General features: G+C 46.6%; 1 protein-coding gene across 1 annotated transcript in view; it reads left to right on the top strand.

The window, feature by feature from the left end:
- The window catches only part of ttn.2 (titin, tandem duplicate 2), a gene marked incomplete at its 5' end in the record, with an annotated part of 153,022 nt that overhangs the window by 9,341 nt on the left and 123,686 nt on the right, over positions 1-19,995 (top strand). Inside the window, 37 exon segments of the mRNA XM_014025811.1 lie at positions 642-920; positions 1,001-1,279; positions 1,362-1,640; positions 1,728-2,015; positions 2,092-2,370; positions 2,591-2,872; positions 6,456-6,734; positions 6,829-7,110; positions 7,215-7,493; positions 7,618-7,905; positions 8,084-8,362; positions 9,272-9,553; positions 11,016-11,294; positions 11,378-11,665; positions 11,764-12,051; positions 12,130-12,420; positions 12,685-12,972; positions 13,049-13,159; positions 13,233-13,518; positions 13,600-13,783; positions 13,860-13,943; positions 14,051-14,318; positions 14,441-14,701; positions 15,002-15,211; positions 15,313-15,390; positions 15,481-15,507; positions 15,751-15,807; positions 15,892-15,936; positions 16,048-16,095; positions 16,327-16,383; positions 16,590-16,661; positions 17,196-17,234; positions 17,320-17,400; positions 17,515-17,586; positions 17,796-18,200; positions 18,328-18,399; positions 18,652-18,825. Of these exon segments, the coding sequence (XP_013881265.1) occupies positions 642-920; positions 1,001-1,279; positions 1,362-1,640; positions 1,728-2,015; positions 2,092-2,370; positions 2,591-2,872; positions 6,456-6,734; positions 6,829-7,110; positions 7,215-7,493; positions 7,618-7,905; positions 8,084-8,362; positions 9,272-9,553; positions 11,016-11,294; positions 11,378-11,665; positions 11,764-12,051; positions 12,130-12,420; positions 12,685-12,972; positions 13,049-13,159; positions 13,233-13,518; positions 13,600-13,783; positions 13,860-13,943; positions 14,051-14,318; positions 14,441-14,701; positions 15,002-15,211; positions 15,313-15,390; positions 15,481-15,507; positions 15,751-15,807; positions 15,892-15,936; positions 16,048-16,095; positions 16,327-16,383; positions 16,590-16,661; positions 17,196-17,234; positions 17,320-17,400; positions 17,515-17,586; positions 17,796-18,200; positions 18,328-18,399; positions 18,652-18,825 (7,440 nt within the window).

Here is a 19,995-nt window from a genome sequence, read left to right as displayed (position 1 = left end):
GTGTGTGTGTGTGTGTGTGTGTGTGTGTGTGTGTGTGTGTGTGTGTGTGAAGCAGGTGTTGTCTGCAGACAGTAGGGAGGAGGGAGCAGCTCAACATGACCTCAGGCTCTGAGACATAAAAAAACTTTAAAGCTGAGTTTTTGATATAAAAATCTGAGATTTTTGTCTGTTTTCATGATGCAAATGAGGACATTTTATGAAATTTACAATCAGTACAAGGTGACAACATTAGCGTGTTGAAAGTAAACTTATCTTGGGATTTTCACAGTTTTATCTTGACATTTTTCCAACAATATACTTGAACATGAAATCCGTGGCAGTGATTGGTTCATGCTGGGGTTTTTTCTAACGACATCATCCAGGATCAGCTTTGTGGTACAGCCAGGTGTCGCAAATCAGCTCCAAGACTGACACTTAAGAATTACTCTTACACTTTGCTTAAAGACTGAGAGGCTTGATAACGGGCTTTTACTCTCAGCTTTTAACTAAGAAGTTTTTTTACACTTAAGTCCACTCTTAGCAGCATTCTTAAGAGGAAAGTTTGATAACTACAGGCCCTGAAGATGAAACAGTTCTACTGGGACAGATTGTTGTTCAGTCCCATAAACAGTTTTGTGACAGTTTGTCATCTCTTGTCTCAGAGCCGCCAGCGTTCATTAAAGAAGCATGTGCAGCCGATGCTGTCAGGGGCTCCACTGCTTGTTTTGAGTGCCAGGTTGCAGGAACCGGTCCATTTGAGATTACGTGGCACAAAGATGGAAAGGAGATCAAGCCCAGTGCCAAACATGGCTTCTCCCAGCTGAACGACACTTTGATTCTGGAGGTGCACAGGTGTGATGCGCTGGATGTTGGGGAGTATCAGTGTTCTGTAGCTAACGAGGTGGGAAGCTGTAGCTGTAAGACCACCCTGAGCCTCAAAGGTTGGTCTGCTCAGATTTATAAATTCACATTCTTTCTTCTTTAGAGGTGAAACTTGAACATCTGACTGTTTCTCTAACAGAGCCTCCATCATTTACCAAGAGAATGGAGAACAGTGTTACAGTTCTGGGTCAGACAGCAGAGTTTCAGTGTGAGGTGGTGGGCTCGCCCACTCTGTCCGTACAGTGGCAGAAAGATGAGAACTGGATCCTGGAGGATCCAAAGATTCAGAGGATATTTGAAAACAATGTGGCGACTCTGAGGATTCCTGCCTGCGAGGTGTCTCACGGCGGTAAATACACCTGCCAGGTGATGAACGAGGCCGGCCAGGACAAGTGCTTTGCTTCTCTCACAGTTCAAGGTAACCTGAGAGAAACCTACCCTGCTGATTCTTCTACAGGAAGCTGCCCAGAAACACGCTCAAATGTCTGTTTGCTTTGTAGAGCCTCCTCAGATCTTAGAGAAGCCTGAGGAGATCAAAGTTACAGTTGGAGATCCAGTCAGTCTGGACTGTAAGGTGAAAGGCTCACCTGAGCTGAAGGTGAGGTGGCTGAAGGATGGCAGGGAGCTGCAGTCCATCAGGCAGCACAAGCTGAGCTTTGAGAAGCACATCAGCAGCCTGAAGATCCAGGCTGCTCAGACAGCAGATGAAGGAGAGTACGTGTTGGAGGTGTGGAACCACATCAGCCGCTGCTCCTGTAAAGTCAAAGTGGTGGTCTTAGGTTGGTGCGACTAACATCTGCAGTGGTCCAGAGCCACGTGTTGACCCATAAACTCCTTTAACCCTCTTCCTGTTGTTTTGGTGACAGAACAAGTGATTGCCCCGAGCTTCATCAAACCTCTCGTAAACATGCAGGAGATTTTGGGCTCCTTTGTTCAGATCTGTTGTCAAATATCTGGCTCCCTGCCCATCTCTGTTGAGTGGCAGAAAGATGGCAGGAGAATCTCCAGTGGTGTCAAACACAAAGTCCTTCAGCAGGACAACTCTGTGTGTTTGGAAATGGAGCAGCTTGAGCTGAGTGATGCAGGGTCTTACTCCTGTAAGCTGACGAACGCAGCGGGAAGCTGTGAATGTAGTGGAACCCTCCTGGTCAAAGGTCAGACTCTTCAGCTCCACTGGTCCTGAAACAGAGGTGAGTAGCTCTTTAACCTGCTTTATTTTATCGTCTTCAGAGCCGCCCAGCTTTGTGGTGCTGCCTGAGTGTCAGGTGGCTCTGCCCAGCGCCACGGTCCGCTTCAGAAGCACATTTAAAGGCACGCCGCCCTTCACTGTCAGATGGTTCAAGGAGGACACAGAGCTCATGACTGGGCCCAGCTGTTTCACAGGACTGGATGAGACGTCCTGCTTCTTAGAGCTCTATTCAGTTGCTGTAGCTCAGACTGGAGTTTATTCTTGCCAAGTCAGCAATGATGCTGGTTCTGTACGCTGCAGTGCAGATTTAACGGTCAAAGGTTAGATTTCTATTTTCTAAATCAACTCTTTCATGGCTTCAGACTTGTTGAACTCATTCGTTCTGCTCCTCAGGTTAATCTGTGAAGTGTTTTACTCGTCTGGTGGTCTTTGTGTTGCATCAGCTGTTAACCCCTCATCGTCGGCTCACTCACATCCTGCATCTTGTTAAATGTTCCTCTCTGCTCCCAGCTGCTCACATGTCTGTGTTTTGGTTTCCAGAACCACCTGAGTTTGTGCTGAAACTCCCTGCCACTAAGTTTGTGAAGCGGGGTGAGTCACTCAGACTGGAGTGTAAAGTCAGTGGTTCTGCCCCMCTGAAGACCACCTGGTACAAACACGACACCAGGGTCTCAGAGGGGGGGTCCTGCAGGACTGGCTTTGTTGACTCGGTGGCAGTCCTGGAGCTGCTGTCCAGCACCTTTGATGATGATGGAGTTTACACTTGTGAAGCTCAGAATGATGCTGGCAGTGTGAGCTGCAGCACCACTCTTACTGTGAAAGGTCAGCCTCAGTCACTTCCTGTTTCAGTGCCTCTGCTTGAAGCTGATACCCGTAACAGCTGGACTAGGTTCCTGTTTCTGTCCTGATGCTGAAATCCCACCAGATCTTCTTGTCTTCACCTTTCTTTCTTCTGCTGAGATGCTAATGTTTTCCCCCTCAGCCACTCTTTAACCAAATATTATTTATATTCTAACATCTTCACCAGTAACTGAGTGGTCCCAACCCTCTTCCTCAGTGAGCTGACTGATTCTCCCTTTTAAACACATTCACTGTCAAATCTGTAGTTTAACATCTTTAAAGCATCTAAACTCCAGCAGAACACTGAGAAACACCTCATAACTAACCAAACTTATCTCTACACTTTCTAATAAATAACCCTCCAGCAATCAGTTCATTGGGAACTTTTTCACAAATTCCACCATTCCTGACAATTGTCTCATCAAACTCCACAGGATTTATCTGTAGTTTTTGTGTGGAAAACACTTGAGTTTCAGAAAAAATAACTTTCTATTAATACATCTTACATCCTAACACATACTAAGAGCTAACACAACCATCTGATTAAATCATTTAAATCATCTTAGTTGTAGCGTCRTTAAAATCTGCCATCTTGATTTTTGAACTTTCACTCAAATGGGATGATAGTTTGAGTCACAAGTTTCATCATCTGCATAAAGATTCATTCTGGGCTTCAAATAAYTTATTTGAACTTTTCTTTTTCCAAAATAGAATTATTTTACAACAAACGGCAATTTAATTTTAAACAAGTTTGAGTTTATTTATTTATTTTTATCCATGCTTGGTCAAAATTATACATACAGGCTCAGATATATCCATAGAGTCCACGAAGATTGAAATGTCCCTCAGTGGGTCGTATTGGCCAGTCCTCTTCTTCCTCTTTGTCCTGACAGAACTGGTAGACCTCAGTTAAAGTGGTTAGTTTTATTGTTTCAGGCCCAGTTTTTAGTCCACAAATATTCAATCAGGAAAGCCATCCAAGAATCTTAATATCAACCTGATTTATCAAATCAGTAACCAGTTCTGATGGATTATTATTATTATTATTATTATTATTATTATTATTATTATTATTATTATTATTATTATTATTATTATTATTATTATTATTATTATTATTATTATTATTATTATTATTATTATTTTTGTTGTTGTTGTCACATTAAAATGGTCAGACGAGACAAGGATTGAGCTGTTTGGACACAGAGACAAGAAAGATGTTTGGAGGTGTCAACAGTCAGGCATGGCGGTGGTAGTGTCATGCTGTGGTGCTGGTCCATCACACAGATGGAATAATGGAGGACTACTTCCAGACTCTTCAACGTCCCATCAAACCAACAGCTGGACAGTTTAAACTTAGACATATTTGACGTWCCACTGACCTCAACTTGAATAAAAGTTTAGAAGCTGGATCTGAAACCAACCAACTCTAATAGTTCTGAAGAAGAGAAAGGGCAGGAGACACCTGCTGAGGGATATTTACCCAAATATTAGTGAAGCCTCCATCTTCATCACTTCCACTTATCCATCCAGAAGAGAAACCCAGACTTCCTTCTCCCCAGTGACACTTTCCAGCTCATCCTGGGAACCCCGAGGCATTCCCAGGCCATAGAGGATACATAATCCCTCCAGCGAGTCCTGGGTCTTCCCAAAGACTCCTACCATTGGGAACACCTCTAAAGGGAGGCATCCAGGAGACATGCTAATCAGATGAACCACCTAAGCTGACTCCTTTCAATTTGGAGGAGCAGCGGCTCTACTCCGAGCTCCCCCCAGATGATGGAGCTCCTCACTCTATCTCTAAGGCTGAGCCTGGCCACCCTACGAAGGAAGCTCATTTTGGCTGCTTTTATCCAGTATCTGGTTCTTTAAATCATGAAAGCCAAGTCCAGAAGGTCTCATTCAGCCTGACAGCCTTCATTGGTCCTTTGGTTGCCATCGCAATAGTCACCAATGACCTTCAGGCCACAGCTCCTTGAAACTGCATATGCAACGGAGGCCCTGAACATGGCCCATTCGGATTCCATGTCCCCAACCTCCCCCTGGACATGTGAAAAACTCTGCTGGTTCTCAGTTCACCCTCACTATACACTGGGGTTTACCTGGTTGGTCTGGAAACCTCCAACACCACCAGGTGGTGATCAGTTGACAGCTCTGCCTCTCTTTATCCGAGTGTTGAAGACATAGGGCCACAGGTCAGACGACAGAGCAAACGACACAATTACAAAATCGATCATCGACCTTTGGCCTAACCAGTGGTCTGGTACCAAGTCCACTTATGGACTACCCTATGCCCAAACATAGTGTTCTTTAGAGACAACCCTTACTTAGCACAGAAGTCCAGAACACTGTTCAGGTTCAGATCAGGGAGGCCATTATTCCCAATCACCCCTTTTGAACATAACTCATCCAGCAGAACAAGGGAGTCTCCAGACAGCACCCCTTGCAGGACACCATCCAAAGACTCCAAAAAGGCTGGATAATCTGTTGTTTGGTGCATAAACACAAACAACAGTCAGAACCTTCCCTCCTGCAGCACGAGAGGCAACCCTCTCATTCACTGGCCAGCCCCTCTGCAGGAGGTGGGTTCTAGAGCCCAAGCTGTCAGTAGAAGTGAGCCCTACATCTAGATGGTAACACTCAATCTCATGCACAAGCTCTGGCTCCTTACCCATGAGTGAAGTTATGTTCCACATCCCTAGAGCCAGTCTCTGCTGCCAGGAATCTGCATGGCCAGGAACCCTCCCTCACCTGCTGCCTGGCATGCATTGCACCCAACCTTGATGGGTTCACATGGAGGTGGCCTCCTGTAGTCCTTTTGTGATTGGCCTTCCCAAGCCCCAGGAGCCAAGATCTGACCACTTGCTGGCAAGTTCCTGGCTCCAGGGAGGTGCCGTTTCCCTTTTCCAGGCGAGGTTTCCAGTGTGGTTGTGGTTCCATTTCATCAAGGGTTCTAAATTGTGGGACCACAGGGGAACTCAAACCCCTCCACCATGTTAAGGTGGCAGAGGGGTAATCGAGCCTATATGTATAAATTTGACAATGTGGATAAAAAAATCCTTAATAATTCAAACTTGTTTTGAAAAATGAATAAAAGTTGTATGTTGTACAATCATCCCATCCTAAAAAAGAAAGACATAAATAAATGAATCTGACTTTAATGCTCTGAGTGGATAAACCTCAGCTGAAGCTACAAAATCACCGAAGTCCCACGACTTCTACAACTGAACTAATACAAACTAAAAATTTCAAAGATTAATAAAGCAGCTCTAACTGAAATCCACTAATGGCTTAATTTAAAAAWTTTTTCCCTCACATCTCAGATGTTTTATAAATGACCACAAACATTTTGGAAGCAACTGATGTTGAGACATCTGAATTATTTAAACTCGACATCAGATGCTGCTCAGGTTTTTTATGAGCCATAAATTTAGCAACCAGTCTAAATAACCATACAGAGGTTTGATTTAGCTTCACTCTGCTGTTACGGATGTCAGGATCAAGCTTTGGTTATAAATAATTCCCCCATTTCTTCCTCTGTAACGATTTCCTGATCTTTTTATAGACCCCCCATCCTTTGTGAAAGTACCCCAGCCCATCGAGGGGCTGAGGGGTAAGGATGTTAGCTTGTACTGCGAGATGAGTGGCTCGGCTCCATTCCAGGTCACCTGGTTCAAAGACAGGAAACCTCTGATGGAGAGCAGGAAGTTTAAGATGGTGAGCGAAGGCAGCTCAGCGACGCTGCATGTCATTGGGATAGAGGCTTCAGACACCGGAGAATATGAGTGCAAAGTGTCGAACAGTGTAGGAAGTGAGAGCTGCAACACGTCCGTTAAACTCAGAGGTCAGTAGAAACTGCGCTGGTCTTCAGCAGATCTTCAGGTCACTTTGTCACTTTGCTGACTGTCCCTTCTGCGCTGTTTGTCTCCTCTCCTCAGAGCCGCCGTCGTTTGTGAAGAAACTGTCAAACATGACAGTGATACTGGGAGAGGAGGTGACCCTTATGGCCACTGTTACAGGCTCTGAACCCATTACTGTGTCCTGGGTTCAGGACAAGGATCACATTCTCAGGGACAGTGACAACAGGAAAATCACCTTTGAAAACAACCAGGTCGCTCTAAAAGTGTTTAAAACTGATGCAACCACAGCAGGGAAATACACATGCCAGCTCAGAAACGATGCTGGGACTGTGGAGTGTTTCGCTAACTTGACTGTTCTAGGTTTGTAAGAATGTAATTCTCTCTTTCTCTTTCAGTTTGCKTCACCAAGCCTTCTTCTGCAGTTTTGACTAAAACATGTTCTGCTTCCTTTCTGCTGTTCACAGAACCTGCTAAGATCATTGACAAACCCGACGCTCTGAGCGTGACGGCGGGAGAYATTGCTGCCCTGGAGGTCAAGGTGTGTGGGACCCCGGAGCTTGTCCCCAAGTGGTTCAAAGATGGCGTGGAACTGGCGTCTGGGAGGAAATACAAGATCTCCTTCTCTCGAATGATCTCCAGCCTGAACGTGGTCAATGCTGAGAAACTGGACTCAGGAGAATACACGTTCGAGGTCATGAACCAAGTCGGGAAGGACCTGAGTAAAATTAACCTGACTGTTTTAGGTTGGTGTTTTCATTCTTTATGCTGGACTAAAGATGATTGATGTTGGTCTTCAGATGTTTGAAATGGTGAAGAAACTGAAATGTTTTCGACTGAACCGTTGTGATGGATTTGTTTCCCACACAGATAAGATCGTTCCTCCAAGCTTCACCAGGAAGCTGAAGGACTGTGGGATGGTTGTGGGAGAAGCTGCAGAGATGGAGTGTAAAGTCTCAGGCTCCCCACCTTTTACCATTTCCTGGTACCACGATGGCGAGGAGATCCAGAGTGGGCCGAACCACGAGGTTTCATTCAGCGACAACAGCTGCACACTCAGAGTTCCCAACCTGAAGCTGCCGGACTCTGGAGTTTATAAATGTAAAGCTGTCAACAAGGCAGGATCCTGTGAGACTTCAGCCACGTTGGCTGTCAAAGGTCTGAAYTGCTGATAAACATTTTCTTGCTAGAGGAAGAAAATGGCTCAAAGATGGTCTATTTAAATTTATCTTGTCTTTTACCTTTCTGACTTTAGGTTCAGTTCGTTCAGGTTGGTTCTGTTTAAACTGAACTCCCACCTTCTCCCGCCATGTTTGATTTTTGTGTTTCCTCTCAGAACCTCCATCCTTCGTGGTTCCGCTGCAGCCAATAGAGGCCATGCCCGGCTCCAACGTGACATTCTCAGCCATGGTGAAGGGCAGCACACCTCTCAAACTGAAGTGGTTCAGAGGAACCAAGGAGATGCTGCCAGGGAAGGACTGCACCTTCTCTCTAAAGGATAACCAAGTCACCCTGGAGCTTTTCAATGTAAACAGATCTCACACTGGAGAGTACACCTGTCAGATCATGAATGACGCCGGGAAGGAAAGCTCTGCTGTCAACCTCTCCGTCAAAGGTCAGTCTGACAGGAAACAGGAAACAGGTTCTCTCTAAGGTTGGTCTGACAGATGTGTCTTAAATCATGGGTTGCAGCCCACGTAGATCGCAGGCCACACTCAATGTGGGCCATAGACTGCCAGTGTCGGCTCCATAAACGGCTGTGAAATGCGACGGTCTAGTCTACGGAAGACGTATGTTAATGTGACCACATGCTGCCTCATTAACATGGTGATATATTCATGCTTCAGTTGTTTTTCCAAAGTATAACTTCACAAAATTCAATTTTATTAGAAAAACGTTATGAGTAAATGAATAAAAAGTGATAATAATTTAGGGTTAGCTCCAGTATACTTGTAACTGCATTTTATTTAACATCTCGTTGCAGCTGGGATTTCAGCAGCTAAGTTGCTAAACTTATATTTAAAAACAAATTGTTTGGTCCGTAATAATTTTCCAAACTCTGCCATAAAATAAATTAAAAAGAAAACCTTTGCCATCTTTGTTTTTTTGTTTAATTTGTTGACGGCAAAATGAATTCTAGGATATCATTGGCTACATAGGATACTAAGATGCAGCCTATGTCTTCGGGGTTTTGTCGGCCACATTAGGCACCTACAAGTTGGGCCAGCCTACGGCACAGGGCAGTAATGTAAGCAACTGATGTCTGCTGCAACCATGAATTGAGACACAGCCTGTGACAAGGTGATAAAGAACCATCAGAGCTCCATCATTAAAGGTTGTAAAGGACGTATAACTAATTAAAAAATATTGCGAGAAGCTGAACCTGTAGAAAGGTGATCTTTGGGTTGGTGGTACAGGTTGGTTCTGGTGCCTGTGGAACCTTTTATAGGATGGAGGTGTGGGGGATCCTGATCAGTCACTGTGTGAATATTCAGACTAAATGCTGTTTGTTTTTGCGTCTCAGAGCCGGCAGCCTTCTCTAAGAAGCTGAAGGACGTTTCGGTGGAAAAGGGCAAACCTTTGACTCTGGAGTGTTCCTACACTGGAACTCCAAAGATCACAGTGAGCTGGTTGAAAGATGGTCAGCAGATCTTTGCTTCGTACAAATACAACATCACCACAACAGAACGCTCCTGCATCCTGGAGTGTCTCAGTACCGACGACAAGGAGGCTGCAGGGCTCTACTGCTGCCAAGTGTCCAACGATGCTGGAAAAGACACGAGTGAAGCCGTTGTGTCCATCCTGGGTGAGTCCTGCTCTTTGTTTCTCTTTACATGTTAAAGTTGACTCAAGGTTTCACTGAAAACATCTCCGAATCAGAGTTCTGGACGGTGCAGTACTGTCTCTGAATCAGAGTTCTGGATGGTGCAGTACTGTCTCTGAATCAGAGTTCTGGACGGTGCAGTACCGTCTCTGAATCAGGGGTCTGGTTGGTGCAGTACCTTCTCTGAATCAGGGTTCTGGACGGTGTAGTACCTTTTCTGAATCAGGGTTCTGGATAGTGCAGTACCTTCCCTGAATCAGGGTTCTGGACAGTGCATTACCGTCTCTGATCAGAGTTCTGGACAGTGTAGTACTGTCTTTGAATCAGAGTTCTGTATGGTGCAGTACCGTCTCTGAATCAGAGTTCTGGACAGTGCAGTACCGTCTCTGATCAGAATTCTGGATGGTGCAGTACTGTCTCTGAATCGGAGTCCTGGACAGTGCAGTACTGTCTCTGAATTAGAGTTCTGGATGGTACAGTACCGTCTCTGAATCAGAGTTCTGGACGGTGCAGTACCGACTCTGAACCAGGGTTCTGAACGGTGCAATACCATCTCTGAATTGAGTTCTGGACGATGTAGTACCTTCTCTGAATCAGGGTTCTGGACAGTGCAGTACCATCTCTGAATCAGGGTTCTGGACAGTGCAGTACCTTCTCTGATCAGAGTTCTGGATGGTGCAGTACTGTCTCTGAATCAGGGTTCTGGATGGTGCAGTACCATCTCTGGATCTGAGTTCTGGATGGTGCAGTACTGTCTCTGATCAGAGTGCTGGACGGTGCAGTACTGTCTCTGATCAGAGTTCTGGACGGTGCAGTACTGTCTCTGAATCAGAGTTCTGGACGATGTAGTACCTTTTCTGAATCAGGGTTCTGGACAGTGCAGTACCATCTCTGAATCAGGGTTCTGGACAGTGCAGTACCGTCTCTGATCAGAGTTCTGGACGGTGCAGTACTGTCTCTGAATCAGAGTTCTGGACGATGTAGTACCTTCTCTGAATCAGGGTTCTGGACAGTGCAGTACCATCTCTGAATCAGGGTTCTGGACAGTGCAGTACCGTCTCTGATCAGAGTTCTGCACGGCGCAGTACTGTCTCTGAATCAGAGTTCTGGTTGGTGCAGTACTGTCTCTGAATCGGAGTCCTGGACAGTGCAGTACTGTCTCTGAATTGGAGTTCTGGATGGTGCAGTACCGTCTCTGAATCAGAGTTCTGGATGGTGCAGTACCGACTCTGAATCAGGGTTCTGGACGGTGCAATACCACCTCTGAATTGGAGTTCTGGACGGTGCAGTACCATCTCTGAATCGGACTTCTGGATGGCGCAGTACCATCTCTGAATCAGGGTTCTGGATGGTGCAGTACTGTCTCTGAATCAGAGTTCTGGACGGTGCAGTACCGTCTCTGATCAGCAGGTGTCAAGTCTCAGCTTTGTTTTCACTTCAACAGAGCCGCCATACTTTGTGGAATCTTTGGAGCCCATGGAGGTTACGGCAGGTGATGCTGTGTGTCTGAAGTGTCATATGGCAGGCACACCTGAGATCAAGGTGTCCTGGTTCAAGGCCGATGGTAAAGTCCGTTCCAGTCCTACTTGCAAGCTGGAGTACTCAAAGGGCGTGGCCTGTTTGAAGCTCAGCAAAGCCACCAAAGCTGACATTGGGGAGTACACCTGCAAGGCAGAGAACAAGATTGGCTCTGCCTCCTCCACCTGCAGACTGAACGTGCTGGGTAACACCTGGTTTCTAACTTATTGCAGGTTTGTCCTTATATCAGGATCTAACTGCTCATTGTTGAGTCTTTGTTTCCTTCAGAGGCCAAAACACCGCCATCCTTCCCCAAGAAGATCACAAGTCTTCAGGAGACTGAGGGCCAGCCGGTCCGGTTCGAGTGCCGTGTTGCTGGTTCATCGCCCATCGAGGTGTCGTGGCTGAAAGACGGCGAGCCTCTGACTGAAGGAGACAAGTTCTCCATGCTGTACGACGACAACACTGCTGTGCTGCAGATCAGCCGTGGAGAGATGAGACATTCTGGAGAATACACCTGCGTGGCCTCCAACAGTGTGGGYTCAGCCTCCTGCAGAGCCAAACTCACCATGCAAGGTCTGTTCTGGTACCTGGTTCTGTCTGCAGACCTCAGAGTCTGTCATCTGGACCCGTATAAAACTGTCCTTTCTTTTCTTCTTGTCCCGCCTCTGCAGAACCCAGATACGCTCCTGTCTTTGACAGGAAGATGTCTCCTCTGGAGGTGACCGTGGGTGACAACATTGAACTGGAGTGTCACATGACTGGCTCCGCCCCTATGAAAGTCACATGGTCCAAAGACCATAAAGACATTCGCTCTGGTGGAAATTATAAGCTCAGCTGTGAAGACAATACTCCCCACCTGACTATTCTGAAGGCAGATAAAGCTGACACAGGGAAGTATTTCTGCCATGTCTCTAATGACATGGGGAAGGACTCGTGTTCGGCTGATATCACCGTTAAAGGTATTTAATCAAGGTTCTCTTCTAAAACCATCTAGACAGGCAGAAAACAACTTCAGTGTTTGCTCCTCTTCATTTCAGAACGCAAAAATCCTCCAATGTTCACCAAGAAACCCTCAGACAACATCGAGGACATGGAGGGCAAGCTGGTGAAAATCGAGGGCCGGGTCACCGGATCCCAGCCCATGTCGGTCAGCTGGTTCAAAGACGACAAGGAGATCCTGACTTCAGACAAATATGACATCAGCTTTAAGAGCAACGTGGCGGTTCTGTGCATTAAGAGCAGCCTGGTGTCAGACAGTGGCAGGTACTCCTGCCACGCCTCCAACGAAGCCGGAAGAACTTCTTGTGATGTCACTGTGGGAATCATCGGTAGGTTTAACGTTCAGGAAGAGTGAGCAGTTTTAGTTCCTGTTCTAAAACAGATGTAGATTATTTAATACAGCAGAAAACTCCCTCTCTAAGAACCTGAACTTTCCATCCTTTTAGAGGCTTTAGCTCTGCTCAAATGTCTGCTTCATTTGTTTGTCAATTTCATCCAGTGTTTGTAACTTTAATTTATTTCTGATTTGTCTGACAGTTTTTTGATCTTGACCCTGGTGGAACCAGCTGAGAACTGTTTTTTCTACTCTGCAGAATCCAAGAAGCCTCCAGTGTTCGATGTCCCGCTCAAAGCGGTGAGCGTAGACGAAGGTGACAAGCTGTGCCTCAGGTGTCACGTCTGTGGATCTCCTCCTCTGAAGGTCCAGTGGATGAAGGACAGGAGGGAGCTGACATCAGCTGGCAGCATCAGGATCAGCTTCTCTGAGGGGACGGCCTGCGTGGACATCAGCTCCGCCTCCAAACACGATGCTGGTGATTACCTCTGCAAGGCTACCAACGACGCTGGCAGCGAGTTCTGCAAGGCCAAAGTTACAGTCAAAGGTAAAACCTGGACACTGTCTATTCATTTAATACAAGTATTATCCAGTGTTTTTGAAGAAATATCTTTGTGTTTCAGAGAAACCAGGAGCAGCTCCACCTCCTGCTGAAGCTCCAGCAGCAGCTCCCACTAAAAAACTGGAGAACCTGTTTTTCATTGAGGAGCCGAAAGCTGCACATGTCACAGAGAGTAAGACCCAAACATGGAGGGACAGCTGTACACTGTTTTTTGTTCCTGTCCTAACCGTCCAAACTGTCCACAGAGGGGACTGCCACCTTCATCGCCAAGGTGGGCGGGGACCCCATCCCCAGCGTGAAGTGGATGAAGGGAAAATGGCGACAGCTGACGCACGGCGGCCGCATTTCCATTCAGCAGAAGGGTCGGGAGGCCAAGCTCGAGATCAAAGAGGTGACCAAGTCGGACTCGGGTCAGTACCGATGCGTGGCCTCCAACAAGCATGGCGAGATCGAGTGCAGCGCCGACATGCACGTGGGCGACAAGAAAGTAGCGCCGCAACTGGAAGGAGACCTGCGAGCTAAACTGAAGAAGTGAGTTTATCAGATCAAAGACCTTTATTCCTCAGCTGCAGAGTCCATCTTTATATACTCCTGCTGTCTCACTTCTCCCAGGACACCATCAAAGCAGAAGAGTCCACAGGAGGAGAAGGACATCGACATCGTTGAGCTGCTGAGAAATGTAGACCCCAAAGAGTACGAGAAGTATGCCCGAATGTACGGCATCACAGACTACAGAGGCCTGCTGCAGGCCATCGAGCAGCTCAAGAGAGAAAAGGCTGAGGAAAGTGGAAGACCGGTGAGGCTTGCCCGTTCCATCCAGGCCTCCGTGTTTGTCTGTCTGGACACTTGATTGATGTTGTTGCTGTTGACAGGAAGTGGAACGTGGAGACAGAGAGTCTGATGAGGATATGGCTCGACTGGTAGCTGACCTGCAGAAGAGGATGGAGAGGACGGAGGTCAGGAGGAGTTCACACAAACCCAGTCCAAGTTTTTTAAAGATAAAATAAAATCTGTTGACTGAGAGTAAAGTACCTGTACTGTCTTTGTCTTGTTCGTCCTGCAGCCTGTCACTGTAGTGAAGGACATCTCCAACCAGTCTGTCTTCACTAACGAGGACGCAGTGTTTGAGTGCGAGATCAAGATCAACTACCCAGAGATCACGCTGTCCTGGTACAAGGGCACGCAGAAACTAGACACCGGGGACAAATACGACATCAGCATCAGTGGGGACCGTCACCTGCTCAGAATCAAGAAGTGCCAGCTGTCGGACCAGGGCAACTACCGGGTGGTGTGTGGACCCCACATCTCCAGCACCAAGCTCACCRTCATGGGTCAGTACCGAGGAACCAAACCTTTCAAATCTGTCTCTGAGGACCTGCTCAGGACTCTGAGGTCTTTGTGTGGTGTTGGACCTTAGAGACTGACAGTGAATGTTCCTCTGTCTGTGTTTCAGAAGTGGAGGTGGAGAAGCACCTGGAGGACACCTCGGGTAAGGAAGGCCAGYCCTGCACGCTGTCTTGTCAGTTGTCCGTCCCAAACGTTCAGGCTCAGTGGTTTAAAAACGGCCTGCAGTTAGAGATGAAGGGCAGGTACTCATCTGAGGTCAAACACAAGGTTCAGAAGCTTCTGATCCGAGACCTGAAGCCTGAAGACCAGGGCAGATACTCCTGCAGGTACCGACACCTGGAGTCCTCGGCGGATCTCAGGGTGGAAGGTTCGTACCTGGAAACCTTCCTGTAGACATGCTGGATTACTTACCTCTTTGAATTCATCAGATTTCATCTCTTTTTTCACTTTCTTCTTGGATGTGTCTCATTCTCTTAATATTCTTCACCGTCATTTTGTAAAAACGTCCTCCATCATCTCAGTATTTGTCTTCTTACATTGACCACATGGTCCCCCAGCTGCCAGTCATCCCATCACCACCCTTCATCTGATGGTCATTTCTAACCGTGTGGATGTTGTGTTAGAGAAAGGCTAACAGTTTACCCACTCACATCTGTATCTGTTTTAGCCGAACAAATTCATTTCACCAAACGCATCCACAACATCGAAGTCCATGAACGGCAGTCGGCCACCTTCGAGTGCGAAGTGTCCTTCGACAACGCGATTGTTTCGTGGTACAAAGACACCTGGGAACTGAAAGAAAGCCCTAAGTACAACTTCACAAGTGAGGGCCGAAGACATTTCATGGTCATCCGAAATGTGACCATCGAAGACGAAGGTGTGTAGAGCTGCTGTAGCCCCAGAGGCCTCCTGAAAGCCCTCAGATTGTCTCCTCTTGTGTTGTCTGTGACCTGAGTGTTCATTACTAATCCCATGTAGGCGTGTACTCAGTCATTGTGAGGTTGGAGCCCAGAGGAGAGGCTAAGAGCACAGCTGAGCTTTATTTATCTGCCAAAGGTACAGTTTTTAGTCCGGCTGCACCTTCTGTGCTTCAGTTTCAGCCTCTTGCTGCTTCAGAGGTTAACCCCAACTTTATTCTTTTTACAGAAATCGAATTAGCCATGGTGCCAACAGGTGAGTGTTGCTTCTGTACAACACCTTCAGTCAGCAGGCAAATGTTGCACCAGCAGATTCACATCAATTTAGTCTCTAACAAACAAATAAATGTTAAGTCCTAGAGCCACCTGAGGACTCTAAAAGACAAAAATTACAACTTTTAATTTAGATTTTTTTATCATAAGTGAACCAGACTGATCGTTTCTGTTGGTTTCTTTGTCAAAATAAAGTTTAAACTGATTGGTGTTGGATGTTCTGTAGATTTCCCGGACTCCTCGGTTCAGAGGCCAGAGGTGCCCTCATTAATGGAGATCCAAGGTAAGAAGCTTTTAACTGCAGAGACTCAAAACTCAAACTCCTTCCTGGTTCTTACCAGAGCTTATGGTCATTTGTCTTTTAAAGAATCCACTGAATTCCATCAGTTTGAAGAAAAGATGGAACAGAGAGGTACTCGTCTCCAAGTTACAGAAATAAAACATTTAGAATAAAACATCTGTTCTAAACTCAAAGTTTGATTTTCACACGAGGAACTAAAACATTTCTGTTCTTCTCCACAAGAATCGTCTGAATATTCCTTTCAATATGAAGAGGAAGTGCAGCAGAAAGGTACAACATCCTCATCCTCACACGTAAACATGGAGAAGCAGCTTCTTTCAGACCTGAACTAATGAGGATTAAAAACAGATTGTGTTTCTCAGATTATTAAAGATCAGCTCAAGTATTTCACCCTGATCCTTCTCTAACTCTAATCCTGACTCTTCGTTGGATTTGATGTTGATGTTTGTTTGACGCGTTTGTCTCTGTCTCCTGTCCTTCCTGTGGTGGGTTCTCCTTCAGTGGAGGTTCAGAGCTGGACTGAGGAGACCAGAACCCAGCAGGTTTTACAGATCGAAGGTACTGACTGCTCTTTCTTCACCGTTAATAACCTCTTTCAATCTGCTCTCAGGGTTAACCTAACCTAACCTCTTCTTTCTTTTTTAACACTTCTACAACCTTTGGATCCAGCAGGTGTTTCTAACGATGTGCTTCTGATAACACAAAAGTGTCTCATGATGATGATGATGATGATGATTATCGTCTCTGTCCTTCGTGTCTTTCAGCTGCCAGAGTTGAAGTGGAGGAGACACTGGAGACCAGGAAAGTAGAACTGAGGGAGGAAATCCCAGCTAAAGGTAAGATGTAGCCAAACCATTGAGTGCTGCAGCTAAACATCCTGAACTTCTCTGTTCATCTGCTTTAAACCAGTTAGCCAAGAGTAGTGAGGGTAGGGAGCAGATGGAACACTGTAGCTGTGAGAGCTGGAGGTTCTGGAGGTGGAGGGGCTTCAGTTTATTTAATTAGGCCTTGTTGAGATCACAGATTTCTTGTTCATGGGAGGCCTGAAGGCAACCTATTGTACATGTTTTTAGGGGTGGGGAAACAGGAGAACCCGGAGAAAACCCAARCAAACTCCACTCAGAAAGACCCCAGGTCCAAACCAGGGATCGACCCCAGGACCTTCTTGCTGTGAGGCGTCAGTGCTAACCACTGAGCCGTTATGCTGCCTAGTTAGTTAAAGTGATTAGGGTGGTATCAGTCCTCACAGCTGAGGGTCTATATGTAGGTCTCTGGTGGTCCCCTGAAGAGTCCAGACAGGTGCAGAGTGTTGCAGTGGTCTCCGTTCTTGGTCTTGTTTCTAACATCCTTCTTGTTTTTAAATCTGTAAGTTGAGAAGAAGCCTGAAGAGAAGCCGACACGTCAGAGAGGTACAGATTGTTGGTTCCTGGTTTAGTTCTAATAAAAACTGGTTCTGTAAGGTTCCACACTCTGACATCAGGTTTCTTCTTACAGAACTGGAGGTCAGGGAGCCAGTGGAGGAAAAGGTACCTGTAGTTTCAGTCCCAGAGAAGAAGGAAGCTCCAGCTGCCAAAGGTATCATTTTCACATTCACGTCCTTACAGTCACTGTTCTTTCTGGGCCGGGCCAGTTCAKTCCGGTTCGGTTCTGATTCAGTTCTTTGAGTTAATTCTGTTCTAACATGTCCAGAACCAGAAGAGATGAGGAAGCCATTTGTTGCTCCTGCTCCACCGGCTGAGAAACCAGAGCTGCCAATTAAAGGTTGGTACTTCTTCTCTGTGTTCAGAGACCTTCAGCTCAGAACCTTGTCTGGTTCTGTTCGGTTGTGTTTGGTTCTGTTGGTTCTGTTGGTGTTAGTTTTTCTTTCAGATTGTTGATAATCCTGTTCTTCTTCAGTCTTTATCTTCATTGCTTTCAAGAACTTCTTGATGCTCTTTAGACGCTAACATCAGCTCATGTTTGTGTTGAAGATGAGTCCAAACCTCAGGTTCCTGCAGAACCCAAAAAGATGGAGAGAGCAGAACCAGAACCAAAGCCTAAACCTATTCCAGCTCCAAAGGTTGAACCAGAACTGAAACCTGCTCCAGCTCCAAAGGCAGAACCAGAACCTGCTCCAGCTCCAAAGGCCAAACCAGAACCAAAGACGAAACCTGCTCCAGCTCCAAAGGCAGAACCAGAACCAAAGACGAAACCTGCTCCAGCTCCAAAAGCAGAACCAGAACCAAAGATAAAACCTGCTCCAGCTCCAAAGGCGAAACCAGAACCAAAGACGAAACCTGCTCCAGCTCCAAAGGCAGAACCAGAACCAAAGACGAAACCTGCTCCAGCTCCAAAAGCAGAACCAGAACCGACCCCGGTGGAACCTCCATCCAAAGGTAAATCTATGTTCTGTGTTCAGGTCCGATAGTTTCTCTTCTGTCTTCAGCTTCAAACATTGAAGCAACTCTTGAGCGGTTCTGACCCATTGTGTTTGATCCAAAACTATCTGAATATCACTTTAAGCCCCCAAAGAGGCTCCAAAGACTAAACCAGAACCGGCCCCAGTACCAGTACTAAAGGAACCTGAGAGAAAAGGTACAGAACCTGTGTGTCTGGACTTGTTCATCATCTTCAGACTCTAACTCCTCTGTCCATGAGTGCTGGGTGGTCTTCATGTGTGTTCAAGTCTAACAAAGTTCTGGATCTTTAAACCCAGAAACTGATCCTTGAACAGTTCTGTTTGTGTCCCGTAAATCTTTTAACATATTCCTCTGAGTCAGAGCAGCAGCTTCTGCTGACTGTAGAACTTCATAACATCAGAACCATCTTCTTCTATTAAACTTCCAGAAGAACCACAGAAGAAGGAGGTGGCTCCTCCTCCACCTCCTCCTGTTCCACATAAGTTCCAGAAAGTTCCAGAAGAACCACAGAAGAAGAAGGAGGTGGCTCCTCCTCCACCTCCTCCTGTTCCACAGAAAGTCCAGAAAGTTCCAGAAGAACCACAAAAGAAACCAGTTAAAGGTATCTGAGGTTCATCAAACCTAAAGATTAACCTCTTCAACTCTTCTCTTCTTCTGTGAAGTCTAACATCTGTCCAACGTCTGTCCAAAACCTACCTAACATCTGTCCAACGTCTGTCCAAAACCTACCTAACATCTGTCCAACGTCTGTCCAAAACCTACCTAACATCTGTCCAACGTCTGTCCAACACCTATCTAACATCTGTCCAGTGTAGAGCTGGTCCAGTGTTCCCTGAATCCCAGATTCGACTATCCAATGGACCCTCCTCTCCAGGACCACTGAATAGACCTTACCAGGGAGACTCAGAAGTGTGATCCTCCTATAGTTGGAACACACTCTGTGGTCCCCTTTTTAAATAGGGGGACCACCACTCCGGTCTGCCAATCCAGGGGAACTGCCCCTGATGTTCATGCGACGCAACCCCACAACATCCAGAGCCTTAAGGAACTCCTGGTGAATCTCATCCACCCCTGGAACCCTGCCACCAAGGAGCTTTTTAACCACCTTAGTGACCTCTGCACCAGAGATTGGAGAGTCCAACCCAGGGTCCTCAGGCTCTGCTTCCTCATGGGAAGATGTATCAGTAGAATTGAGGAGGTCTTCAAAGTATTCTGCCCACCGACCCAAAACATCCCGAGTTGAGGTCAGCAGCGCACCATCCCCACCATAAACAGTGTTGGTGGAGAACCGCTTTCCCCCCTGAGACACCGGATGGTGGACCAGAATTGCCTCAAAGCCATTCGTAAGTCTTTTTTCATGGCCTCTCTGAACTCCTCCCATGCCCGAGTTTTTGCCTCAGCGCCCTCCTGAGACTCAATCTGCTTGCACTGCTGATACCTACCGGTGCTTCCAGAGTCCCACAGGCCAAAAAGACCCGGAACGTGTTCAAAGTTCTCATGGATGTGTGAGTTAAAGCTTTGTCTGACAGCAGACTCTGAAAGACCCTCACTATATATTTGGGTCTGCCAGGTCTGACCAGCATCCTCCCCCACCAATGGAGCCAGCTCATCATCAGGTAGTGGTCAGTTGACAGCTCCGCCCCTCTCTTCACCCAAGTGTCCAAAACATGTAGCCAGAGACCAGATGAAACAACAACAAAGTCGATCATCGAACTGCAGCCTAGGGTGTCCTGGTGCCAAGAGTACATGTGGACACCCTTATGTTTGAACA

The sequence above is a fragment of the Austrofundulus limnaeus genome, unplaced genomic scaffold (assembly GCF_001266775.1).
Source record: "Austrofundulus limnaeus strain Quisiro unplaced genomic scaffold, Austrofundulus_limnaeus-1.0 Scaffold501, whole genome shotgun sequence".
Taxonomy (NCBI): domain Eukaryota; kingdom Metazoa; phylum Chordata; class Actinopteri; order Cyprinodontiformes; family Rivulidae; genus Austrofundulus; species Austrofundulus limnaeus.
Note: the sequence above shows the minus strand (reverse complement) of the source record. Positions and strands in the feature narration are given on the sequence as shown.